This window comes from Syngnathus floridae, chromosome 11 (assembly GCF_059516105.1).
Source record: "Syngnathus floridae isolate MCC-2025c chromosome 11, RoL_Sflo_1.0, whole genome shotgun sequence".
Lineage (NCBI taxonomy): Eukaryota > Metazoa > Chordata > Actinopteri > Syngnathiformes > Syngnathidae > Syngnathus > Syngnathus floridae.
Genome location: NC_142423.1, coordinates 14,596,614 through 14,623,990, shown reverse-complemented (window position 1 = coordinate 14,623,990; position 27,377 = coordinate 14,596,614). Strand labels below are relative to the sequence as shown.

Genomic DNA, 27,377 nt, shown 5'->3' with positions numbered 1-27,377 from the left:
TTTCCCACTTTTCTTGTTTCTTTTTTACTTGTGATCAATAATTCATTATGACAGAGTGGTCAAGTTACGTTTCTTGAAAATGACAAACAATTACATTATTTTGCAATCCACTACCATTGAAGAAAGGCAAAATGCTCGTCATAATGTCGCTGAAAACATCACACAGTTTCTTAATGTGGCACTTAACCCATAATGACACGCATGCAAAACGTTCAATGATTATGAAAATAGAATATACCAAATATGGTGGAAATGAGTTTTTTTTAAACCAAATAACGTGTTGACAAAAAAAAAAACACATTTCCTTTTGATTTAGTATGTAACCACTTATTATACACACTGTAGTTAGCAGAGCAGTGTGTGGTACATTCCAAAATTACAAACATTTATCCATCAATGGGGTAAAAAAAAAAAAAAAATAGAATGAAGGAAATATTTGTAACCATTTTGCTGGTATGTGTTTGCCCCCTCATAGGTAAGCAGACTAACGAGGTTACCTCAGAATCAGCCGCGCGCAAACGCGCTCGAGTCCCGCCCCAAAGTTTGTTGATTGACGCTCACCAATGGCTCTTCTGCGGACGTCTTTTTTTCCGTCTCTCTCTCACTCTTTCTCTCTCTCGCGCTCCCTCCCCCCTTCGCCTTCCAGTGTAGTGCGTTGATTTCATACCAAAGTCATACTTAACATTCCACTTATACTGTCAAACCTCCGGAGAAAATATTGGGGCGCAGAAATTGGCCCCAAAAGTCGCATCTTGAGCAAGTTTGTGTTGCGGGAAGGACGAATTGGAGCAAGGTAAGTTCCTGCAGAACGCTTCTTCTTAGCACCGAGGTTTCTTTTTTTTTCTTTCCCCCTGCACGCTCACTCGCTCGCTGCTCTCCCTTCGTGAAGTTTTCGGATCATTGTCATTTTTGACATTTTTCCGCGGAGCGGGAGGGAAGGAAGGAAGGAAGGAAGGAAGGAAACACGCTGGTGTTGACTAGATGGTACTGTTGGATTCCTTTTAGCGGACAGTGGGAATAACTGCCGAGGAGTTGGGGGCTGCGACGCACACATACACAAAAAAAGAAAAAAGAAAAAAAAATGTTTTGACAGCGAACAATCGCACCGACATGTGTGCTTTGTGTGTTTGTCGTTCCACGCAGTGGTTCTACCCGACAAGCACAGCAGAACCGTTTTGGAACGATTTTGGAGTCGACTGCTTGAGTCTGGTTCGGAACTCTGCATTTGCTGAGGTAAGTGAAACTTTTTTTTTTTTTACTACACTTGTTTGGTATTTGCCATGTTTTAAAACATTATTAATTAAATACTCAAAAGACACTGAAAATAAAGTTGATCTGTCTACCAGGTGCGATCATATTCAAGAGATTTTCAAGTGACAGGTCGTGTTTAATTGAATTGGCGGTGTAGATTACAATGGGATCAGATCATGGGTCGAATTCAATCTGATATTATTTAACAATGGTTTTAGGGCCTGGTCAAACTGGGATGTTGCTGTTGAATTTAAATGATTGCTTTTATTACATCAAAATTAAATTCATTTACAGTAGATTAGATCTGGAGTGTATTTGGTATAAGCAAAATATGCAACTGCAACATATTCAGCAGATTTGTGTCCCTGTTGATAATATTGCCTGTATTAAATTCAAATTGGATCAGGTCTAGATTAAATTTGGTGTCAGGATACCGCTTCATCCAAGCTGATGTTGATCTGTCATAGTGATACAAGAACAAAAGTGTTAAATTCAAATGACTGTGTTCTCCAATAAAAAAATTAATTGAATTTGGATCAGATCTGGAGTGAATTTGGTTTTATAGGATAGCTCCTGAAACTCACATTCTGTCCGAATTAGATATTATTGAACAAATTTTTAGTGCCTGTTATTGTATTGTCAGATGAGAATTCAAATGAGATCATATATGGTTAGCATTTGGTTTCATTATACTGACCCACATTTTGTCCGAATCCAATACTGATCATTGTGACTGAGACTGTCAGTGTTGAATTAAATTTGATCAGTGTCTCACATCTATCTATCTATCTATCTATCTATCTATCTATCTATCTATCTATCTATCTATCTATCTATCTATCTATCTATCTATCTATCTATCTATCTATCTATCTATCTATCTATCTATCTATCTATCTATCTATCTATCTATCTATCTATCTATCTATCTATCTATCTTTATAGTGATGGTCTCTCATAGTGCTAATGATTGCGCGCCAAAATAAGCTTTTTTTTTTTTGATGGGAAAATGACTGGTAATGTTCTCAAGTGTCAACGATGACGGGCCAAGCATGCAAAAGCAGACACGTTTCAGGGTACCGCTCGGTGACAAGCCATCATACGTAGTGGGTACTCAGGGTCATTATATAACGACAGGAGTGCCGCTTCAACCTCGAGTGACTTGTTGCTTTTTGTGTTGTTGACTCCTCTTTGACACCAGCCAAATGTTTCACCCACATAGTACGTTTTTATTTTTTTGCTTGCAGCTGAAATCACAGGGTTGACACAAACGGTAGAATGTAGTTTGTCAGGTTGGCAGCGGGTGAGCAGAAAAACCTGTTCATGTTTCAGTTTGGGTGCCTCTTTGTTGCAATCTAATTATCTTGTCACCTTGTCATTCTTAGTTCTTTAGTTAGTTTGCGGGATTGTTGAAAAACAATTTAACAGGCATTTTCTTCTACTGTCTCACTTTATTTTTTTACATTTACTTTTTCAGTAAATAATCCATGCAGCATCACTACAAAACAATTCAAGTCTGTGTTTGTACACAGCAAAACAAGGGATGCGGCTTTTTTGCGTGCTCCAATTACTACTTAGTATGTACCAGTACTTGATAATGCCTTTATGTCATGTAACTGGGATGAAAATGTGTTTTCTTTCAAGTAAATATTGTTCAAAAATGACATTGGTCAAGATCAAATTGGAAGACACTTGGTCTTGTTTTTAAGACCATTTTTTGCAGCGTCAAGGAATGGCAACATACTGTAGTTAGTAACCAGATAAGCGAATCAGCTTCTTTTATTTCTTCCTCTCCTGCTAGTCTTTTCTTTTTTTTTTTCTTTGCTTATGTGTGTTTTCTGACAGTGTGGATGCCCAGTGGCCCCCTGCAGCCTCTCACAGGTGACCTTTGGTGGCACGCCAGACTTGTAATTTGGAAGAAGCTATAGTTTTATCAAGACTTGTTTGATCAACCGGAAGTCACTAGCTTTTTTGAAATCGGCAAACTTTTTTTTTTCTCTCAGGAGGGGCCTTCAAAAAAAAAGAAAAAGTTGATTATTGAAATTGGCATGGGCCTAAAAATATCCTTCCCAGTTGGCCCCTTAATGGTTGGCCTGTGTTGGCCTCCTGGAATACAACACGCGCTAGGAACGGTTTTATCATCAAGTGGGTTCTTTCCCGTTTTTCGAGTGTCTTAAAAAGCGGGCACATGGGTGTACTGTACGTTTGCGGACAGCCTTAGTGGCAAGCTGTCGTTTGAGCCATCTCGATAGGCGTCTTGTCTCGCAACATGTGGAAGTGATGTTCTTGAATGCAAACAAGCCGAGCCAAACATTGTTTTCCCGGTTTAACGTGACACGCCAAGAAGATGCTTTATAATAGATGCTGTCGGTCGGTCGGTCGGTCGGGGAGGGAAAATCTGGAAGGGATTAAGCGTTTTGCTGCTCCGACAGATTCCCTCCATTGTTCTTAAGAAGCGTCAATGTATCCCCGTGTTTCTCAGTCACTGTGGATTTAGCTTGTGTGGAAGGTTTTTCAACTCAGGCCATGTCATTGAGGTCAATTAGATTACTTGGAAGTTGTTATCTGCTTTAAGTGTGTGTTTGCCTTTTTTTTTTTTCTTTTTTTCTTGACCCCCACCCCCCTCCTCACCATACGCAGCTGTGTTCCTTCAGGATGTTTATCAGCTGCTCAGAGACAACGTTTTCTCTTGAAAAACGGCACAACTAAAAAGAAAGCGTCTTATTTCCATTTCATGGAATGGAGAGCCTCGAGTGCGTCTTTTGTAGTTTTTGGATGCCCGGCCAATGACCGTTTGTCGGCGGCAGCAGCGGCGGGTTCTTCGCCCATTTGTGTCTAATGGGACCCGTTTGTGCGCAGCTTGCTTTTGCCTTTTTAGCAGCAGGCCCAGACGTGGTCACACGGCCCAAATGGTGGACACTTCCCCTTCTGTTAGGTCAGCCTGAAACAAATACCTCGTCTGTGTGTGTGTCCGTGTGTGTGTGATGAGCACACAGAGCGGGCCTCACAGTGAAGCGCGAGGCTCTCAGCAGAAGGACATTAATGACAATTATGCGCTACAATATGCAGTTTGATGGACACGCAGCCAAAAAAGGCAGATTGCGCAAACAGATGCTGAGCCTCAATCGGCAAAAAAAATCAGCTTTGCAATGGATCTGAAGCTAATACATTTGTTTGTGGCTTATAAAATAGCAAGTCTACCACGGACCTCGGTGCGGCCAAGCGTAGCCTTCAAATAGTCACGTGAAATGAAATGCTAGATTTATTGATGTTCTCGCAAATTTTTTTGTAATGACTCAATATGATGTCAGTTGACAGGTGTCACTCGGGAATCAGATGTTTGACAAAGGTTAAGGTGACTCCGAAGAGCTCCACTTCAGCCCTTCTTCCAAGTCATACATATGTTGACTGGTGGCGGGCCTCCGTCAGCCTTCTTGGGGACCTTGAGAACATTTGAGTCCAGTATGTTAGCCAAGTGTTTACTTGGTGACTCAGGTCCCTGCCTTCAGATCATTAGCAAGTTCTTGTCATGTACTTTGAGGTTGCTCCCTTAACCTTTTCCCAGGGAAAGTCTCACGTGGAGCTCCAGACAATCTGTGTTTGTTGTTTTGGAATAACTCCACCAGGACTTGTCACCAACTTCTTTAGTTTTGCTCATGATGGGAGAGATTGGGCAGAACATTCTGAATCATCAAGTGAGCAAATTCATCATGTCATCATATATTATTTCTCCGGCTGACAATATCGTGCAATAGTTGTCACAGAGTGTCCAGTCCATCATTAGTGTCTGAACGCTAATAGGCGGCGCTAGAGATTTACTACATCTCCTCCACACCATGACCTAGATAATTTGCTGAGGCGATGCAGGGGAGCGCTTGGGAACACATTTTTTATTTTATTTTTTTTGACATTGTTTGCCTTGCCCAACCCTTCGAGCGACGTTCCACATCAAAGCACCATTAAAAAAGAGGTTGGGGGGCAAATAACTAGCTATGAGGTTACAAGTGTGTGGGCTATTTTGATAAGCACGCACACACAAACACAACGTAGCAGTGTGTCACACTCCAGTTGTGGTGACCCAAGGGCGCTCATGTGAAAGCACTTTAATCCCCTGGTTAGGGCTGTTTGGGTTGGGGGAGGATCTCCCTCAGCGGCTCAGAGGTATTAATTTTAGTTGCTCTTATTATAACAGTGCGCAATTGTCCGAATGGAAGGCCCGTTCTGAATAGGCCCGCATTAAGTGTGCAACAAAGTTGGCTCACAGTTCCATGATGAAAATCCCCTTTCATTTCTCCCCAACACCCCAATTAAATCCATGGGCCTTGGCGGCGTTTAATCGCTTTTTCATGCCACAACTTCTACGTTGAGATGAATCCGCTAGCTGCAAGGCCGTGCATGTCCTGGAGCCTTTGCTGATTATGACTTGTAAACCGCTCCTCGCCACAAAATGACCAATCCAGGCGAGATTGGTTTCCCTCCGCTACATTCTCTGGAATCTTTCCGATTTTTTTTTTTTTCCTTCCAAAATATGCTGATTCAGGCTTTCAGCTGCAAAGAAAAAAGAAAGGAGAAAAGAAAGAACGGCAGCAAGCCTGGCGCGCCACGCCGCTCGCCTCTCTGCTTGTCAGTCTTTCCTTTCCAGATGGATTCACGTTTAATTCTCACGTGGAGGATGACGATTGGAAGGTGATCAAAGTCCCCTTTACTTTGCCTATAAAAATGAGGGATTTTTTTTTGTCATGACATAAAAGGAATTGACAAAATCATCCTGGCACTCACTTCTACTGTCCTGTTATTAGTATTTTTTTGTCTTCATACTGATGCATAAATATGCTGCATTAGCATAGAAGGTAGCCACAGTTTTGCTCATTCTGGTCATTGAATAAAGTAGTCACATGACGTAAAGTTGGAGCAGGCTTGCGGAGGAAATGATTATCAAGCCAGGCTTTATTAACTTGAAATATTAATCATATTCATTTTATAACGTCAAGTTACACAATTTTGCTGGATCTCTGTGTGAAACTTCGAAGGGACTTTAAAACAAGTAAGGCTGAATTTCCAAAACCCTTTTAAATCAATAATTAACACATTTTTAATCAATAAATTAATTTTAAGTACAATTTTATCTAATTTTTCAATTATAAAAGAGCCCCAATTATTTATATATGATTTTGCTATTTAGGTTTCACTGTATTTTGAAACAATAACAGTGTTTGCACTTTATACTGTCATATGGATGCTTGTAGAGTTTTTTGTGTGTGTATTTGAGGAATCACAGTTGAGGCGACATTCTTGCTTTGCTGAGTTTTTTGTAAAAGGCATTGGAACATAAGTGCGTCGTCTTTTGTTCTGGATGTGATTTGCGATTTACCAAAATAAATCTTTGAACGGCAAAATGTTCTTTGTAAAAGGCATTGGCAGATAAGTGCCTTGTCTTTTGTTCTGGATGTGATTTGCAATTTATCAAAACAAATCTTTGAAAGGCAAAATGTTTGGAATAGGAGTTAGAATGTGTGGCGGGCGATGTTATTTCCACGTGGTAAATGAGTCTTCCTGTAAGTGAGACTTTACTCTCAACTCCATTGTTTTTCTCTCAGCTGGTATCGCAGTGCAAATGTTTGAGTTGACAAGGGATTGTGCACGCATGTGTGAGTTGCACCCATACGTATGTGTGTGTGTGTGTGAGTGTGAGTGTGTGCCGCTCACTCTCAGCTCTGATTGTTTCCTGAGCTCTGGGCCAGATAGGAAGTAGGAGGAAGTTATTGGAGGAGCTGCAGCAAATTTATTAGGAGCAAACACACATTTAAGAGGAGCAGGAGGGCAGCTCGACTCCAATTTTTATATCTTAGTATTTTGTGAGGGAAGAAGTGGAAAACACTGAGCGAAAAGTTCTTAAAATGGCGTGAGGAAGGAGCCTAAAGTCATGTTCTTGTCACAGAGCAGCAAGCTGAAAGGTTTGCTTTCTCCTGTAATATGACCTTTTTGAACAGCTGCTCCTTTCTGCTGCCAAGTCCTGTTGTTTCTCCTGTCAAGTGTTTGCGTGTGTGCAGAGGGGTGTCGCCGTTGGAGTTTTGCAGGTCTCTCGCACGGACCGAAATCGCTCATGTGCGGCCTACAACATGAGACCGACTTGTGGCTTTGCGTGTGAAGACGAAAAACTCTCAACTTTAAACACAATATCACATGAAAAGACCCTCAACGAAAAACACAATCGAATTGGCGGAAATGTGTTCACAATATGTGTATGTGTCAAGGGAAAGGGAGTCGGGGTATTACACTCGGCAAAGCCACCTGGCATTTTATGATGTGATTATTCTCCCCTATTCACGTCGCTAAATACTACATCAATCACCAGCTCATATCAGAAAAGTTCCAAAAGATATATTTCAAACCCAAACTATTCGTTTTTTTCTTCAGTAAGTGCGAGATGATCAATCATCACAATGACAACTAGCCCCAGCACGCTGACAATGTGCCTTTTCACAGTGGCCTAAGCATCTGCCAGACTCTGGAAGAGAAAACAGCACCGTGGAATCTCGTGATTTTTTTAAATCCTTTTGACCAAGCTAAGAAGGGGTCATTAACTCATTCTTTGCTGTTCATGTTCATGTATACATAGATATACATCTATGTATATTGGGAGTGATTTTCTGCTTGCTAGGACAATTATGAGGGACAGAAATGAAAACAATCAATTCAATATTCTGCCTTTGCCCTCTTGTCTCCCGTTTAACAAGAATAGGCCTCTTGTTGTCCTTTCTAGGAAAACGTCTCAGCCTTCCCTGTTGTGTAGAAAATCCCTGCAAATGCAAACCTCTTTTTCCTGCTTTACCAGCTGCTTTCTTCCATGTGACCCTGCAAGTGACTCACTAGTAATGACTGATTTCAGTGGCATATTTTCGCACTCATTCGACATTCTCTCCCCCAAAGAAGAAGGGAAACGGTGATAAATTGTGGCCGGTCGCTAGTGGGACGAGCGCTGAGGTCATCGGGATTGCAGAGAACAAGAAGTAGCCAGGTGGCCGTGGTTGGGTGCTGAGAAGACGGCTAGGAAAGAAGGATGGTGTGAATGGCGGCGGCGGCGGCGTTTGAATGAACGTGCACATGCAGCAGTAGCACTATTTACATTCCTGCTGCACATTGGAATTTTCTTGCATGTTGGTCTGGGCGTCCCGTGGCCTGACTCCCAGAAAGTGGGAGGGCTGTTCTATGAGTTGTGTGTCAAGTTTGAGTCTTTCATTGTGTGTCATCTAGTCACAATTTTCGTAAGCTCTTCCACAATATTTTTGTCCTATCCATTGCACTTTCTCTCTCTCTCTCTCTCTCTGTATCGAGAATGTTTTAAAATGTGTTGGTCTAACTTTGAAATGCCGTAAATGCTAAAAAAAAAAACAGGCCTTGGGTGTATTTAAATGCAGTATTACTCTCTTGCATATATTTCACTTATTAGTCTCAGGTATGTGCACTCGGTATTGGCTAAGACTCAGTTACTGAAGACGGCCTAAAAACGTGTTCTCGGTACAACCCTAATTTTGTTTCCTTTTAAGTGCTTGTTGGAAACCACAAGACATACAATGAAAGGATGCACCGAAACAGGCTTCACTTCCAAACCCCAAAGTGGAAGCAAAGTTGGACTCAATCCCCTCCCCGCCGACCCCCTCCGCTCTCTGGACAAACCGACCGACCAACTATCTGGCTGAGCCGCAAGCACCCCACTCCTCCCTTTCACTGGTCTCCTGTCCTTATTTGGGTAGAGACGTTCCCATCGCTGGGTGGGGAAGTCGGACAAGGAAAGGGGGGAGACTGGGCCGGGCGGGCGCGTCGGTTTGACACAAGGGAGGCAGTGAGCGCTCGCAGCCCTTTCTTAATAAGGACATGTCTGGAATTCAGGTCGCACTCTGTGCGAAGCACCTCACTTGAACAAGCTGGCCGTGCCCTCGCATCTGCATGTTTTCCTTCCTACTGCGGCTCTCTCAGTGGGAGACATTTGTCTTCTAGCTACCTCGCACATGACTCACCGCTTTTATTATTTTTATCAAAGCCTCACACAAACCAGCCACCATATCCGGGGGTAACGCATCGCACGAGCGTCTCCCGGGCAAGCTCATTTTGCAGTGTTGAGTTCTTAACACGAGGTTAACGGGGTCTGCCTTTGCCTTTGCCGAGGCTTCGCCTGTTAAAATTAGCAACCTGACGAGAGGTTATTTGTCAAACTCGAGTCAGGGGGTTCGGTGATATCATTTTCGCCCTAGCGTGTGAGCGAATGCTGTTGTGTCACTCGAGAGCAAAATAGAAAGGAATAGAAATAGAAATGAAAACACCTGCGGTTTATAGTCCGGTGCAGCTTATGTATGAACAAAACAGGAGTTTCTCCTCATTTTAGATGGTGCGACTTATAGTCTGGAAATTGAGCCAATTACTCAATACATGGTATGCAATATTGTATGAATGCAATATTGTATGGAAATCACTTTGAAAACAACATATACCATTTATGTTTTCCTTGTTTTGTGCTACGGCACCTATTCCCGGAAACTACTTCCTTGGGGCTTCCGATTGGCTACTATGGCCTGCAAGTGGGAGTTATAGCGCCGCCACCTGTTCCGTCGTTATGCTTTTTAAAGCCTGCAAATGTAATTTAACACAGACAGGGATTTTTATATCCCACCGGCGGGACGGAACTCAGTGGATGCGACAGATTTATTGTCTGCTGCGAAACCCAAATTTATTTGGTTCACACTCAACATTTGTGACAGTATTTCTTTCCCCAAACACAGTTCAATCCCTTTTGAGCTTGTATGACTAGATCCTGTTAGCTGAATATTTTTTTCAAAGTTGGGTATCCATTTCATTTTGTATATTTTCCGTTTGAGGTCACGTGCGGAATTATAGCACGTATCATTTATACTTGCACGGGCTTCCTCCGGCTTCTCAGGCATCCTTCCACATACCGTAAAAAAGAATGTTAGGTTCATTGAAGACTAAATTGTCAATATCTGTAAATATTAGTGTGACTTTTTGTTTATGTTTGTATCCGCTCAGTGTGTTGCCCAAAGTTAGATGGGTTAGGCTCCAGCTTACCCGCAACCCTAATGACAACCAGCCTAAAAGAAAATGGCTGGATGGACGCTTTCCATCTTTTCCCTCATAAATAGTTCCATGCAAACGAGATTTACGCAAGCCAGGGGAAATCAGGTTTATATTGCCACCAAACATCATTGCGATAAACATTGATCATTTCTTATTCATCCACATCTGCACAAAGGCTCAAGTAGAAAAAGAAGCTCCCAGGGGGAGGGAGCCTCGTGGTCGCTCCATAGACGTCCATCCTGGAGACAATGCGAGGCTGCGGAGGCAGCTTGAAAAACACTTTGGATTTCTCCTCCTCGCCGTCAGCCACCATCCGACCGCATTGAGACACAGTTCCTACAGTTCCGAGACCACAGACATTCTCCGAGGCCAGTCCTGATTAGTGAGCTCTTTAAAGTTCATTTCATGGTCTATCTTGGATTTATTTTCATCTATTCACTGCAAAGACAAATTATCTGAGAAATTATTTAGCATGGTGTCATATATTAAGGATGCATTGGAAGAACCACGCAGAAGTGAAAGCTGGATGGACAGATAGTACGTGAATGATTTTTGTTCTACGGGGCTTGCCGGATCACATCTAAACTAAATGTGGTTTAACGATAACCCTTCTACATATTAGAAATGATTTGATTTTGAGTGATTGAGTGAGGTCTGCATTCAATTTGGTTTCATCTTGCTATTGTTGACTCTGAATCACACAAAAACTTGATCCACATCAGATCATTGGATGCAAGTGCCTGTTCAGACAAAATGGGGTTGGAAGTGAATTTGCTTTGCGTTTCCGATCCTCCGTTCACATAAGAATGCTTCTTTGTTGTTCAGGTGTTGTGTGTGTGTGCGCTGTTTCAGGCTGCCATCATCTCCTCACTTTTTATGTTGCGTGTCTCTACGCCGTAACATCTTGGGACCATGTGTTCGAGTTTTCATTTGAGCTCTGCCTCTGTAAAAACACAACAACGAGGACTTTCATTAGGCTTTATGGAGAAAGAATCACACAAAACATTCCCCTTTTACTTTTTAAGTGCTTCTCTTGTCTTTTTTTTTCTCCCCCAGCTCTTCTATCGATCCTTTCATATTGGGGCTCGGGGTCGGGCCCAGGGGGAGCCGCCACCATTGCGTCTCACGATTGGAGTGCCAACGGAAGCCCAGAAGATGGGCTGGACGGCGGGGACAACGAGGACAAAGCCATCGACGGCGACGCCGAGGGGGTTTGGAGCCCGGATATCGAGCAGAGTTTTCAGGAGGCCCTCGCCATCTACCCTCCTTGCGGCCGGAGGAAAATCATCCTGTCGGATGAGGGCAAGATGTACGGTGAGTCGACTGTATCTAATCAAATCTGGGTTGAGTTTGGCATATTTTGGATTCAAAACCGGATCAGATCTGGACTGAATTTGGCCGAATGTTAATGCTTCTAACCATGCATACACTTAGCAAGTCGCAAGTATATTCAAATTTCCTACAACTATAGAAGCTCATACTTCAATATTAAGGTCATCTTAAATAATAGACAATCATTCGAGCCATAACGCCAAGAATTGTGCAAATGTTCAGCATTTCTTTCTCTGCCGCTCATGTCACAGTTTGCATAGAAGAGCCAGTTTTCCTCTCCAGCCTCAACGAGTCTGTGCACGTCGTGCCGTGACCCGGGGGCAGGTTCTTCCAGTCGCACCAGCGCTCCGAGCAGGTTTTTGCTGTTCCGAGAGCATCTCTTGATGTTATTGACACCATGCCCGCCCGCCCCTTTCCTTGCTGCAGTTTGAACTCTCAATTGGATGTTTATCAGGGACGTGGGAATACAAGAGGCGCACACATGCTTGTCTCGAGTGGTTTCCTGCAGCGTGTTCATTAAACTGCAGGTGTTGTAGGCGCCCTTAATGTCCCGCAGAGCTCCAGATGGATTGCTTTTGGCGTGGAATAAGCGGCAAACAGGTGTGGGGAATGACAAACCTTGCCCTCAACTTATGCTGATGCCTCATTCTCATCTCATCTCATGAGATTCTGAGGTTTGCCGAGCAATGGCGAAATCCTGCCGGAAACAAAGCTCTTTGTTTTATTTTCACCAATGAATTGCATCCCTCCAAGTCCTTCCAGTGGTGCTTTATAAATCTTTTTCCTGCCCTTTAATTATTGTCCATCCAGTGCCGAAAAGTTGAAATCGATGTGGCCATAATAACCATCAATCACTTTGGAGAAAACATGTATTTTAGAGGCATTAGTTTGCATTTTAGTGCTTTCGGGCGGCTTTTCTAACTGATGAGATCACATTCCTTGTGGGATTTTGGTTGGAAAAAAAATGAATTATTATCATCATATATGTTATTATTGTTATTACTACTGTGATTGGTTGGAGACCGCTTTCTGTCTGCTTACTGCTGGAATTGGCTTCAGTTGTCCCGTGACCTTGTACAGAATAAGTGCTAAAGAAAATGGATGGATGGTTATTATTAGTTAGTGTTAGTATTAAACTCTATTAATATAATTAAAAAATAACATGGTCTGTTTAGTCTGTTTAAATCCAAACATTTGTTCTTGTTTTTGTTGTAAATTGAAATTTAGGAAGATGGCAAGCGACAAAATGTACAAACAGCAACCAGGAAGTCGGAGCCAAGATTTGAACCTGTAGAAGTGTAAAGTATAAATATGCTAATCACGAGGCCACTGTGCTGCCTGCTAACCGTAAGATTAAATTTGACATGGCTGTTCATCACGTTGGCTTTTTTTTTTAGGATCAAGTCGACATTTCTGCTGATTCTGCTTTCAATTGCACTGACTCTGACTTTCAGGAATTTTCCTGAAAAATTGCCAGTTAGTTTTGGGAGCCATTCAGCTGACTCTAAGGTTTTAGATTTTACCTTTTGGCCCAAAAGCCAAACCTGGCTAAGTAGGATTTAATAGTTCTCAAGTCATGTTTAGCGGGGCAGTGTTGTGTGTATATTGTGCAATGACGCGTTGACAAAGAGGCAGTGTGCTCACAAATCGGACCCCCTTGGCGACAAACTGTCAAGACCCCCTCCCAGAGGCGCCCCCCCATTTACACCAAGTCATCCGAGTTGACAGTCCAGTTGAAAGCCGATGACCTCAGACGTCTAAAAGCTGCCGCCACGTGAGCTTATGGGAATGTTAACAACGACATTTTTTTTTTTTTTGCAGTCTCACTCGATCCCGATGGCCTCCAAATGCGTGTTAGTCATCCGCAACCGTTGGGAATTCCAGACATTTTGCCCAGACGCCTCTAGCTTGGTGGGAAAGCCTTTAAATTTCCATTGCCTTATCAAGAGGGCCCGGCTACAAGTTTCGTTTTGGTTCCAGGCGGCCGTCTAGACTTCCCAGTAACATCGCCAGTCATTTCCAAAATGTTGGCGGGGTGGTGGCCAGTTCAAGCAGCCGACTCTCCAATGTAATAAGTCACACGTGTTGATAATAACGCCGATCTTTTTTCAACATCAACAATTCTTTTTTGAGCCTTTCCGATTGTGACTGCAAAATAGTCCAAGAACTAAGCTTTATAGTATTCTTTCAACAACTCTGTCTCAATTATTTTCTATTTTGCTGTAAGGATGAAGAAAATATTTCACACTCCTTGGGCCTTAACTCCCCTCAGTGACTATAATTAGTATCATTCGTCTATAAAATTGTACACAGGCGCATAACATCGCATCCTAATGAACACGTGACCCTGGGGTCACACACGCCCCACCCCGGCCGGCATCGCTTGTCCCACTATTTGAGAAGCACGGAACTAGGCTAAGTTGACTGTGCTGAGTCGACATTTCCAACTATCATTGTCACTTTGCTTTTTCACACGTATTGATTTATATGCATGAAATAGCACTTCCCTTGCGGCCGCCTCACATATTTCCAGGATTAGCAAACCGAAAACACTTGGACGCAGTCATTCCTGTTATCACCAAACGTTATGTGGCAAGTGCGTGCGTGTGCGTGTGCGTGTGTGTGTTGGCGTATTAAAAAATGTCACTTGACTTGTTTTCCTTCTGAGTTGTGCTGACATGTCGCTCGCCGGTGTTTTTGGGCCCCGGCAGGTGTGTCAAGCATGTACACACACACTACCCCCGCTTTCAAACACTTAGAGCTGTCATTGCTGCAATAAGAAAAAAAAGTGCTTGGAGGAAGTGTGCATCACTTTTTTTTTTTTTATCTCCTTGGAATCAAAGGTGTGCAAAAATAGTGCTTACGCAGGTTGATGGTGATGACTGTGCATGCCGGCCGGCCGGTGCTTCCCTGTCAAGCTCTCGCTCAGATGTTAGGAATTTTTTCAGTCATTGCAGAGCAGTATGCTAGCAATTTAGGATTACCTCAATGTTATGAGAAGGGGGGCGGGGCAGCGTAGATACGCAGCGATGGGCTGGAGAGAGTGGCTGGGCAAGGGAGGGAGGGGGGCCGTTACGGAGGGTGAAAAGAGATTACCTTTTTGCTGACTGTTTTAGCGTGGAAGTGGAAAATTCCAGCGGTAGAGCAGTTGAAAAAAAAAAAAATCAGGCTGCCGGGGGCGCGGCCTGTTAGGAAAAGAGGCTGCAGCAATCTGAGGGGGAGTCACAAAAAGACACGGAAGCAGAACCCCTGTGCGTTTATTTCCGCCGTGCCGCCGCCGCCCCCACACAACAGCGTGTTCCGCTGAAAATTACTCATAGAACCAGTCCGACTGGATCATTGTTCTGACAGCACCAGGTGAATCATTCACCATCACCTTCATGTACAGTTTGAATTCATCAATTAATGAACACACTTCTTTTTTCAGAAGATCTCTATAATTACCTTCAACAAGGACATTGTGTTTTGATTGGCACATTGTTTACTGCATTGCTTAACTGCTTAAACAAGTTGATTTCCTCAGAACTTTGTTGGTACATGGGCCAAGTAAAAACACCTCAAAGGTTGATGTGGAGCCAAGTAGAGATGAATGTCGAGGATTTTTTTTTTTTTTGGTTTCTTGGCGGGGTTAATGAAACTACATGCAGACTCCAGGCTGGAGCAAGGATTTGTGAGACAGACGAGCTGACCTCTATTCCACTGTCGATTTCAACACTTCTAAATTTGAACATCCTTTTGCGGCTTTTTTTGACTGCCAAAGACGTGCAATGAGACATTTGTGCAACCCCGTAGCAAAACTTTAGTGGTTTGAGCTGACGAGATTGAAGGTGACAGTTGCTGGCCTTGGCATTATTCTCCCTCTGCCATCCTCTACTTGGACAGTCAGCAGCAGGTGTTGCCGCCTGCTCCGTGCCGGGTCACACTGTGGTGTTGTTTTGGCAGGGGGTGGCTTGCCCTCCCCCGGTCCTCCTCCTCTGTGGCCAGGTGGCAGTTGTTGGCAGAGACACTGATGGCTTTGTGTTGCCTCCAAGAGTTACAGCATCAGCTGCCCCTTTTGCCCCCCTCCACACTTCTCCCAACCATCACCCTTCCACCCCAGCAGACCCGTGGCCCTCACCCCAAGCGTAACCTCTGATGTAACCCCGTGGCCTCCTCGGGCTGCTTAAAGTCACTGTGTTTGTGTGTGTGTGTTTGTGTGTGTGTGTGTGCGCGCGCGTGTGCATGTGTGCGGCCGGCCGAGCTCCGGCTGTGTTTGCAGGCCCGGACCAATCAGACTGGCTCGCACAGATGTGTCAGGCTCAGAAGAATGTGAGGAATGCGGAGGCGCCGGAGCGGGCGTGGTCATCCTTTGGCCCCAGGCATAAAGGGGGCGGCGCGTGCTTGTTGGGTATCGGGCAGGCAGTTCGGCAACGGCCCTGCTGTACTTTTATGGTCACTGCGAAACGCGGAGCCCTCTGGAGGCCGAGTGATTAAAAAAAGTGGGCGCAAAACAGGACATTGTTCTTGTTATGTGTCAGCATGGAGAGTTCCTGAACAATGGAATCAATTAAGCACCAGTGATACGCTGAAACCGTTTTTTCAGAACAAAAATAGCACTTAAAAATATTGTGAATTATAAAAACATACAGTAATGAAGTAAGTAAGTAGACTATATATTTTTTTTGGGCCTCGTTTCAATTCAGTGGGCATTGTGCTGCTCCTTGTGTGCGCACCTTGGCAGACTTTTTCTGCATCCTGGGGGTCAAGACGTATCTGTGGTTGAACTTGGAGATGTTGGTCACAGTTCAGTAATAGCAATAGTAGCATATAATTATATAGTCTTGCTACATGTGTTGCTCCACCGATTGTGGGCAAATATCGATAGCTTACAGGGCTCATAACACTGAAACTAACCTAGCTATGGCATTTATCGTGATCTGTTTGCATTAAGTTGACTTGTTTAAGTCGAGCTATCTGGTTGTTCTATATACACACTCTATACTTTTCTTTATTTTATGTTTAGTTTTTGAGTAAACTTCAACTTGGAATGGCAATAAACAACTTGAAGCCTCTTTTTGCAAGAATTGTTCAGTCGGCCAAACTGCAGCTTGTTGGGAAGTGAGATGAGATCACGACAATCGTTTTTGAAATGAGTTCTTAAAGCAAAAGCAAACCTTTTTCATTTTCATTGTTTTAATTATGCAAGTGAATAACTTCATGATCTGCCCACTTGTGCTTTATGGTCATTGTATTTGACCTTATTGAGTTAGGTCAAGAAGAAATGATTGCAAGAATAATTTGCCCTTGAAATTGCTTTATTCCAGAACCATTTTCCCCCTCCTTACATCTAAAACGACGGCTACATCGCTGGCCACAGGGCATCCCGATTTCCAGAAAATACACAGTAGAAAGATTAGTTGTACTCTTAGGAGCTCTAACCAGAGGAAAAATCGCTCTTAACACCACAGACCACAGGATAATCACTCAGGATAATCTTTCACATCCGACAAGCTGCCTTTTGCTGACTTAAATCTGAAGGAGTGAAACATTCTCCAATTTTTCTGGATTATTGGCAAACGTGTTCACTGCTTGAGTCCGTACGTGTCTTGGCCTCTGTCATCCTGTGCATTTGGCCTGCTTTGGAGAGGCAGAAACCCAATTTGCATTTTTCTTCTCCAATCAGACATGATGATGTTTTTAGCACTTCTCACGCACCAGAAACATAAAGAGAACCACAAGTGCCCAAAATAGACGCACAAACAGTTTGTGCAGAATGTGGCGAGTGGATGTTATGTCTGTTCTCTTCTCCTTCTGGGTAATTAGGCTCCAGTCGCCGAGATCAGAAACCGCTTACTGTTGTCTACTTTAAATACCTGTATGTCTCTAAAAAGATCTCCCATTTGGGAAACATTAGTGTCACGGCTTGTGATCCGTGTATTCACGTTTTTTTGGGTAACAATCAGATTAAAGTTGTTTATGTAATGCACGCACGCAAAGCTCATCTCATTTTTTCAATGTGCAACTTTCTAAGTCCAGAAAACCCTGGCAAAGGTCAAACTGCTTGTCATGCATTTTTTTTAAGTGACAACAGTGCCACCTTCTGCCCAACATTTCTTTTTGTTTACTAGTTTGCATTTTTCTCCACACAGGACGCAATGAATTGATAGCGCGCTACATCAAACTGAGGACGGGGAAGACTCGCACAAGAAAACAGGTAAATACTTTTAATGTTGTTTCAGTGTTTAACAACTTTGACGGATCATAAATGCATGATTTTTCTATTTGTTAACACATCAACATGATCTCTATTGAAGCGATGCAGAGTCATCTTAGAATAACAACATAATTATTCATTTCTTCTTGCATCAGTCTTTTTCAGTTTGGAGATAACAACGTTTTCTTGTTCTGAAATATGCCTACTGCTGCGTTTCAAAAAAATATCATGTGGTAGTCAATTTATTTATTTCAATGTTCCAATTCAAAAAGTGAAACACATACAACACTTGTGTTGACATAGAGTTATAATGTGCTATTTGCCTGTCTGCTGTTTTGCGTCATAATCATTAAGCAACTGACGTTATCTTAGCAATTGTGGTTGTTTTAAACATACTTTTACCTTAGGTATGTTTAGTTTTACAGTAGACAGGAGTGACAAAGAGCCTGAAGCCTCTGTTCACTATTTGTAGTCAAGTGAGGTGACTGCCACCAACCACACAGCGCTTGTATAACTCAAATATTTGCTCGCACTGCAAAGCCAAAAATGAGCCAAATGTTGTCTTGCATCGCAAGACGCCACAGTAATGTACGGATTCATTACATGAAGTGAAAAAGGAAAATAGTTTTCAAAAGAAAAACGACCTCATTTCTGTCTTGAAAATAATTTGTTTCTAATATGTCCTATTAAATCTGTGAACTGCAATTGTTGATGGTAAAAGATGTCTCATTATGGTTCTTATATTTAATTTGACTCCTCTTGTTGGCATGAGCTGTTTGTGGATTTTTAATGAATTAATGGAAGTACAATGGAAACTCTAAGATCGGACACGTGAAATCATCAATACGGGCGCCCTCCATGATTACGATACAGGGGTAGTTTGTCTATAAGTGCCCTGCAATTGAGGGCAATAATGTCTGATTTTATTAGATTATTTTATTAGTAGTATGTGTTAGTTTTCATGTATTAGTTTGGTCTGGGCAGATGCTGGCGTGTGTATGGTAAAGCACCAAATGGATTTTGCTCACGTTACTGGGCTACATAGTAACTTTTTGTTTCCCAATTATCTCAACAATCCCATTCATTGTGTATTTTTCCTATTTGCATCGCCCAATTATTCTAGTTGACAGCAAAAACTGGGAATTGTATCACTTGAACCATGTGGTAGATCCAGCCCTTGATGTCTCAGGAGATTTAATGAAACTTTGCCCTGCAATACCTTTGAATGGTCCGATTTTAGAAGTTCCACTTTTAGAAAGTGCGCTTCTAATTGCGTGTGAGTGTGCGCGTGTGCATGCATCCTAATGCATGTTGTGTTTTTATGCTCAAAAACTTTCTCACACCCCCATAGGTGTCTAGTCACATACAGGTGTTAGCACGGAAGAAAGTTCGTGAATACCAGGCGGGTATCAAGGTAGGTGATGGCGACCTGCCCTGCCCCGCCTCTCCGGCGACACTGACTGGGCGTCTCTTTCCTCTTTTGGTTACGGCGTCTCCCTTCCCTTCTTCTTCTTCTTACCTTCTCTCTCTCTCTCTCCTTTCCCTCCCTCTTTGGCTATTTTTCTGTGCAGGTTTCTAGCCACTTGCAGGTTCTCGCCCGGAGAAAATCTCGCGAGATCCAGTCAAAGCTAAAGGTATGCGCTTCACGGCGGGCTCAACCGGGGCTGGACCATATGGCTTGGCTTTGCACTAACCACCTCATTTGAGTCATTAGACGCTGGCTTGGCCGACAAAGTTAGGATTTGTAGTCAACTAAATCCAGCTTTATTGAGGAATATTGGAAAGAAAGTGATCTTGCATGCTGTGGTCAGACAGACAGACAGACAGACAGCGCTCTCTAACATTGACTATTAAAGGGGACATATGGAAAGGTCACTCAGTTTGCCGTGGGGTTTCGAACGTGGTGATGTCAAATTAATTCAATTAATATCGGAATAGCCCAGAAGAGAGCTCTTGTGCGTACATTTTGAAACGTAACACACACAACCATGTACTCGAGGAAGAGAAATCTTTCTTGTACAAATGACATCATTGTCAGTACTGTCCAAAATTGACCACCAAGTTGTACACTGCATGCCAGGTCGCTATTTTTTATTTTTTTTTCCATTATGGAGGATTGCGGTGGTTTTACGATCTAGGCTCAATTAGCTAGCACTTGTCATCAGAGTAACAAAAGCCCTTCTTGACTTCGGCACTCAATTGGCCTGTAAGCAAGTCATGAATTTGAGGCACCCATGGGTTGTCATGGAAACGATTTGAAATTGTTGCAGAAAATGCCGAATATGTCTCCTTTAAAGCATAGAGGCTGACACACGCTGTTTTAAGAAGCCCGTGACAAGCTTTGGTCTTTCACGCTTCTGCAGCATGCTCTTCAAACCCTGAGACTTGTCTGCCTTCTTTCTTCTCTGACCCTTAAATTCCTCTCTTCATTTTTCTAATATTTGTAGAGATGAACTTGAAAAATCTTCCCTGTTCTCTCTCCACTTGTTGCCTTTTGTCTGTTTTTTTCCCCCCCAAATGAAAATAAATATTTACAATCATATGTACACAAACATTAACCTCTTACTGGTAACTAATACAGCAGCAGCAAAAAATATGTATACAACTCTGATTTATAATAAGTGCAGGTCTAAGCCTTGTTGAGAGTGTTGGGAATTGTTGGGAACTAATCAAATTTTAAAGAAATATTTTCTTTTTATTTCTGACCAAAGCAAGGCAGCTGTGTTCATGCCCGCAACACAGCAAACACCCATTTTGAACTGTGCCAAAAAAAGGAAAACGCCTCCCATGCACATAAATTTGACTGTGTTTTGTGCTGAACTTACGCGGGGCACAAAAATGGGGCCACATAACTAAGTATTTGATAATATTCAGTCCAACTCCTAGAATAACTCACTTATTTTTTTAACATAAAAATATACTTTTCATTATTTTTTTTATTTTTATATCTGTATTTTACTTTTTTTGCTCATTTTCAACAATATAAATATAATGGGAATAGGTATATGTAATATTTGCTACAACCCTTTTATCCGCTAATGTCACCCTATTATTTTACTTTATCTAAAAGTATTTTACACAACCTCCCAACTTCATCCTTTATTTGTATGTGGCCCAAATAAGTGAAGTTGACTAATTTCCCCAAGCACGCTAATGTTACAGATGACACAATCCATTTCCTTATGGCCCAAACTCCTCAGATGACATAAATGCATCGAACTAATGGTTCTTTTCTCTTTTTGTTGTGCTTTAGGCGATGAATTTGGTAAGTGGATCTCACTCGTGCCGTATGCTATGCTTCCCCTACCGGCATCATCGGTGGCATCAGTGCACCTCCTTATGGCCCTCTGCTGGCATGGCAACCCCCCCGCCCTTGCCCCTGCCCCCCTGCCCCCCCATCCTACTTCGCTAGCCCGAAATGAGGCGCAATGCTAAGGAAACAGCCTCATTTTTGAACGCTGCTGGGCATCCTCGCTTGCTTTGTTGAGGTGCTGCTTTGTTGTTTTGGGGCTTTTGTCTCTTGAGACAAAAGCTAGGTGTTTTTTTGCGGACAAAAAAAGTTAAATAGCGTAACAAATTAAATAAACAGTTTTATTTGTCTTTGCAAACTTTTAGACCTTAAAGTATTTTCACTCCAACATGAATCTACTTTTGTATCGTACGCTGCTTTACATCCAATCATCAGTCCAAAGCTGCTCTCCTCATCCTTTTGTTTCCATGGTGACCGACCGCAATAATGCTCTGCTTTACTTTGCTTTCAAAGCCAAAACGACCAGTGGAAACCCGCTTTAGCTTTTAGCTGCATTGAGCAAGTCAAGTTGGATACACACGTACCGATTTTACGCAAGCGGACTTGAATGGAAAGAAAGGGAAAATGCTCAAATGTGACCCTATTTGGCTGTTAATCCATTTCAAATTACAATTATAAAGTGTGTGGCTGAGCCCAACGCAATAAGAATATTGACCAGGTATAATATTTACAATTGAAAAATCACACCATCATGCTGAGACAATTGGTCCTTTGCAGACATTGATTGAAATGGCAACCCAAATTCTGCCCCATTATCGGTATGTGTGTGCCTGGCTTTAGGAGTCCTGTGCACATTGTGGTGCCTGCCCCCTTGTGCTTGACTGGCCTGCTTCCCCTGTACCGTCACGCAGGATCAGGCGTCCAAAGACAAAGCCTTGCAGAACATGGCGGCGCTGTCGTCGGCGCAGATCGTCTCGCCGAGCATGATCAAGAATCATCTTCCACCAATGCCCCCCGCCCCCTACCAGCCAAGCAGAGTGAGACCCTCTTCCAATAGTCCTCACAAGTTGATTTATTTATTTATTTTTCCTCAAGCTGATAACCTTCTATCGTTCCCTAGTTCTGGCCTGCGGCAATTCCGGGACAGCCTGGACCCTCTCAGGAGTAAGTAGAAGCCCTGTGAAATTTGAGGGGGAAGGAAGGGGGTGGGGTGGTGTTGTGATGCCCGGGTGTATAAGTGGAGACAACATTTTGGCCAATGCATTCATTAGCGGCATTGCAAAGCATGTTTAACGCCTGACGTTTTTGCACATCAGGCTGGTTCTAGATCTCAACCCGGGAAGGACTCCTGGGCTTGGTCGCACCAGCCATGCGTAAGTTCGCCCTGATAGCTGAGCTCCTGTCGTGAGCACCGAAGCACCGCTACTAACTTCCACACTCTTTTTCTTGTGTGTTTCCTGCACCAAATTGACTTAAAACTTCCATCAACTTCCAAAAAAAGTAAAAATACAAGCAAACTCTGGCCCGATGCACTTGTGTTTGTCTAAGGAAAAGTTGGAAAAGAATGAAGCAGGTGGACTTACGCTTTGCTGGTGCAGCAACATATGCTTTCTTGAACACCAACTGGCAATAAGCTTTTTGTCATGTTTTGTTTTTACAATTGAAAAAATGTTCCCATGTGTCTCAATAACGTGTTTATGGCTTGCTGTCTTAAAATTGACAGCACAGTTTTAACACTATGGTTTAAGTCAACAACCTCTATTGTGATAGAGCGTGCAGCTTTTGTTTCCATGACGACAAGAAGTGGAATGCACCAAACAATGTGAAATGTGAAGAAGAAAAAGAGAGGCAGCGCTTCATTCATCTGCTCAATTATACTTATTAAGTAGAGTCAAGAGTGAAGCCTGCAGTTACCATTAAAAAAAAAAATCAACACCACACTAAACAGGTTTACAATTGACTACATTCATAGTTTAAACTATACCACAAGCTGTGATTGCAAAACACTTTCTTAAGCAAACAAATTTTGAATCATTACCAATAAAAATAATAATAATAATAAAAAAGGATTTACGGTACACAATCCACATTTAATTTTTGGAATCGCGCAAGACTGTAACTACCAACTACAATCCAGGCTAAAATCAACACTCGTACAAAATCTTTGTCTGCTAAATTGTTGGGGGAGAAACTTTACTGAAAAGGGCATAGCACATTATGATTTACTCTGTTGTTTAAGATCATACTTATGTGGCCAGGCAATCCAGAGATTCAAGTTTTGATCATATTTCCCCTTTAAAACTTTCAAACATGTCATACAAAGGTGCTTTTTTTTTTTTTTTGGTCATGTTTGTCTGACTGAAGAATTTGTTGTCTTCTAGTATCAAACCTTTTGCACAGCCCCCCTACCCAAGCCTATCGGGTCCTGTACCGCAGTCCATACCAAGTGAGTATGACTTGGTGTATATTGTATTCATATACAGTTTGATTAACTGCAATAAATATTTGCGTGTTTGCCGTACAGGTTACGAGCCCTTGGCGCCACCTCCCGCACCCACGGCGACAGCGGTGCCAGTGTGGCAGGACCGGACCATTGCATCGTCAAAGCTGCGCATGTTGGAATATTCCGCCTTCATGGAAGTCCAAAGGGACCCAGACACTGTGAGTTCAACTTTTTAGGTCTTTGTTGTATTGATGAAAGAGATGAAAGAATGGAAATAATAATTTGATCACCTACGGAAGGCTCATATTCATTTTCCTCTGCAAAGACTTATTATTGCGTATTATGGAGAAGCTGACAATCTGTGTCAGTATTATACTGCTCTCTAGTGGCCAAGGTGCACACATCAGAAGGAATAGCCTATTAATTGAAGCAAAAAAAGGGCAAAAACTCTTACATGCTGTTTAATATTGCAATTCATTACTGTATGCTTGTCTAATACAATATTGGCACTAGGCTTGTATGGCTTACAAAAGCATTAGCAAAAGGTCAAAGGTTGCGGGTATGCTGCTCCAGTGACACACATGCACATTAGTTTCTGCAAAGCAGTTTGATGGCAGACATTAAATGTGCCCTGTTTTGTGTCTCCGTTTTGCAGTACAGCAAACACCTGTTTGTCCATATAGGACAGACCAACCCCTCCTACAGCGACCCACTCCTCGAGGCTGTGGACATCCGGCAGATCTACGATAAGTTCCCTGAAAAGAAGGGCGGTCTCAAGGAGCTTTACGAGAAAGGCCCTCAGAACGCATTTTTTCTGGTTAAATTTTGGGTGAGCAATCAAGCTTAATTTGAGGAAGTCATAACCATCTTCCATTTAAAAGTGTATTTACCCCTTTGATGCGCTTTTGTTGATATAATTAAGATTTTGCTTAATATGTGGCTTTTTGAAGGATTGCACTGATTACACTCTCTTCAGGCCGACCTGAACAGCAGCGGCATGCAGGACGGCCCCGGTTCTTTCTACGGGGTCACCAGCCAGTACGGCAGCTCCGAGAACATGACCATCACAGTTTCAACCAAAGTCTGCTCCTTTGGGAAACAGGTGGTGGAAAAAGTCGAGGTAATTAGGATCGACTATCTCTTCCAAATTGGCATCCGGTATATTAGCGACATGATGTGGTTTTTTTGGTGCAGACAGAGTACGCCCGCCTGGAGGGGGGCAAGTGCGTTTACAGGATCCACCGCTCCCCCATGTGCGAGTACATGATCAACTTCATCCACAAGCTCAAACACTTGCCTGAAAAGTACATGATGAACAGTGTTCTTGAAAACTTCACCATCCTACAGGTACACATGTCCATTCGAGTATACATTTTAAAAGTGTGTCTTATAGATAATCATCTCAGAAGGCTTCTAATAGGCCACAGGAGGAGATTTAAATGTGCACCTCGGAGACAGAAGTTAATTAAAGCAATGGTGACATTTTTTTTTTTTTTTGGGCTTTCCCAGGTAGTAACAAACCGCGACACCCAGGAGACGTTGCTGTGCATCGCGTTCGTGTTCGAGGTGTCCACGAGCGAACACGGCGCTCAGTACCACGTCTACAGACTTGTGAAGGACTAAGCAAAAAAAGTGAAAACATCCCCCTGCTCCCCCTTTTCAACCAGCAAAACCAGAAACAACGCTAGAGAACTAACACACACACACATAAGGAATAAAAACACAATCACACACGTGCGTTTGTCAGACCAGTAGCTTGTGTTTAAAAAGTTTTAGGTGAAGTGGAGGTACGCCACAGAGCTTGAGGAAATGAGAAGGTGTCAAATGACAAGATCACTCGGAGCAAGAGAAGAAGATAGAACTGGACCGAAGAGGAAGTGTTGCAGTAGATTTTGTTAGGAAAGAAAAGTGCCTTTTTTCTCCAAAGATTGCCTGCCACTTTGAATTGCCTTTTGTACTACCTCTTTTTTTTTTTCTTTTTCAAGTGACAGATCAACATAGGGCAAGTTCAATCGGAAATAAGCCCTACAGCCCTTTCACACCTTATTCTGGTACTGTCTGTCTGTTTTTTAAAATCTTGTCTTAAGCGGGGTACACACATATTCTTTTTTAATATATTTACCCATTTTTAAATGTGAGAAACTCCATCACGTGAGTTCTTGCTGCTTTTAGTGTGTGGCACAGCATGAAATCTCCAACAATGGCAAATCTCTTTCCAAGATGTTGGTCATAGTCATATGACTGACCTGTGGGGGGGCAGCATGTTGCCACAGAAAAAAGAATAGTTGGAGAAACCTTAGGGATTTTCATAAATATTGAATACATTGTTTGTGATTCGAACGATTGAACACGTTTAGTATTTATAATCTGAGACGTCTGGGCCTTTGATTTTGATCGGAAAGGGGGTGGGGGTGCTTGAATTTGGCCTATTGTTGCTATGTATGTACCTCGCTTAATTGGTTTCACATCACAGTCACTAAATCTGTAGCTCTGCGCTGAAGTCAGATACAAGGATTTGCAATCATAACTATTGAGCATAAGAATGTACATATTGAACAGGATTAACATTTGTTTGTCAGCCCAAGCCGTCTTCCGATAACAAAATCACTCTTAACACACCCTACACCGCAAGATCATGACTCAGGTTCATCTTTTTCCAGACATCTGACAATCAGGCCTCTGCTGACTTTGATTGGAAAAGGCGCAATCATGCTAATCATCTGTGTGCGTGTATCCAAAGCAATTATTTTGAGACACTGCAGATACTTTTACTTTTATCGCTTCTTTTACATAAGGCCAATGGTTCCACGACCTTATTGGAAGACGTGCGCTCACTGGGCTGCGCTGAGGCGACCGGGTCGGTCGGTGGCTGGCTGTGGTGTGAGGCCCAAAGAGACAAAACGACAGCAGTGTTTTATTTTTCTGCCTTGATGTTTGTATATGTAGCCTAAAGTGAAAACTACATTGTTTCTGTACTGTGAGTCAAGTGGATCCTAAAGGAATATGTGTTACATAGGAGTATTTTTATTTTAAGGAGGGGAGGGAACGGACTTTTATTTGTGATCAAGCGACCCAGCACAGAGAGGAAGGAGCAGATTGAAATCCCGGTTTCTTTTGTTTAAGAAAGAAATTGCATGCTGTGAAGTCTTCACTTATATGCAGAGAAGCTTCAATTGTTGATATTTAAGACGCTATATTGACATCCAACTCGAAACGGTTGCCTCTGTGCTGCATGGAATGTGATCATTGATTGTTATTTATAGGGTTGGAAAGCAGATATTAATAATAAGGGGAGGGTGGGTACACTACTCATTGATTATTTTTCCATTGATTTGGAGAAGCATCTGTTTGTGTGACTCACTGGAGATTTTTTTTTCTTTTCTTGCCGTAAAATTGGACACATTTTGACAAAAGTTCCTGCCTGGCTTTGAATGTCGTATTTTACAACTCAGACAAACAAAATAACGCTCTTCTTTGCTTATCGTATGTTTTATACAGTTTTCATGTCATTACCAACATTTGTCCTTGTTTTGATTCTGTCGACTTTTTGACTGTGAGTGTTTTGCCTCACTGAAAAATAATGTGTGATTGTGCTGATATTGATAATTAATAAGATATCTAATGTATCATATTCTGAATGGTGTGGGAAGGTGTTTTATTGTTTTTGTTGTTTTTGGTTTAAGGTGGTTTACTATTGTTTTTGCCACAATTGTGAATTGCAATTTTATACTTCCAAATAGAGGTTGGACTATGTAATCAAACCAATGTATCAAACAATAAAAGACACATGGTGCCTTTGGGGGCCATTTTCCCCATGA

General features: G+C 42.5%; 1 protein-coding gene across 9 annotated transcripts; it reads left to right on the top strand.

Moving 5' to 3' along the window:
- The first annotated feature begins 563 nt into the window (after positions 1 to 563).
- On the top strand, positions 564 to 27,377 carry LOC148391346 (transcriptional enhancer factor TEF-5-like). Of its 9 annotated transcripts, none has more exons than XM_088389338.1 (16): positions 564 to 793; positions 1,144 to 1,233; positions 11,398 to 11,655; positions 17,802 to 17,866; positions 19,218 to 19,280; positions 19,438 to 19,500; positions 21,120 to 21,131; positions 22,028 to 22,153; positions 22,237 to 22,280; positions 22,433 to 22,489; positions 23,498 to 23,562; positions 23,641 to 23,777; positions 24,215 to 24,388; positions 24,536 to 24,679; positions 24,754 to 24,906; positions 25,069 to 27,377. In XM_088389338.1, the coding sequence occupies exons 3-16, from the start codon at positions 11,649 to 11,651 to the stop codon at positions 25,180 to 25,182; spliced, it is 1,224 nt and encodes a 407-aa protein (XP_088245464.1). In that variant the 5' UTR covers positions 564 to 793; positions 1,144 to 1,233; positions 11,398 to 11,648; the 3' UTR covers positions 25,183 to 27,377. The 9 variants fall into 9 exon arrangements, with proteins under 9 accessions (XP_088245464.1, XP_088245466.1, XP_088245469.1 ...); XM_088389339.1 differs by lacking the exon at positions 564 to 793 and adding an exon at positions 879 to 984; XM_088389340.1 differs by lacking the exon at positions 21,120 to 21,131 and having other exon boundaries at positions 565 to 793.

Bases quoted from the DNA above. Each gene is read 5' to 3' on its own strand.
- LOC148391346 (XM_088389338.1), top strand. The intron at 23,778-24,214 runs GTGAGTTCAACT...TCCGTTTTGCAG, and splicing joins TCCAAAGGGACCCAGACACT to TACAGCAAACACCTGTTTGT. The intron at 24,389-24,535 runs GTGAGCAATCAA...CACTCTCTTCAG, and splicing joins TTTTTCTGGTTAAATTTTGG to GCCGACCTGAACAGCAGCGG.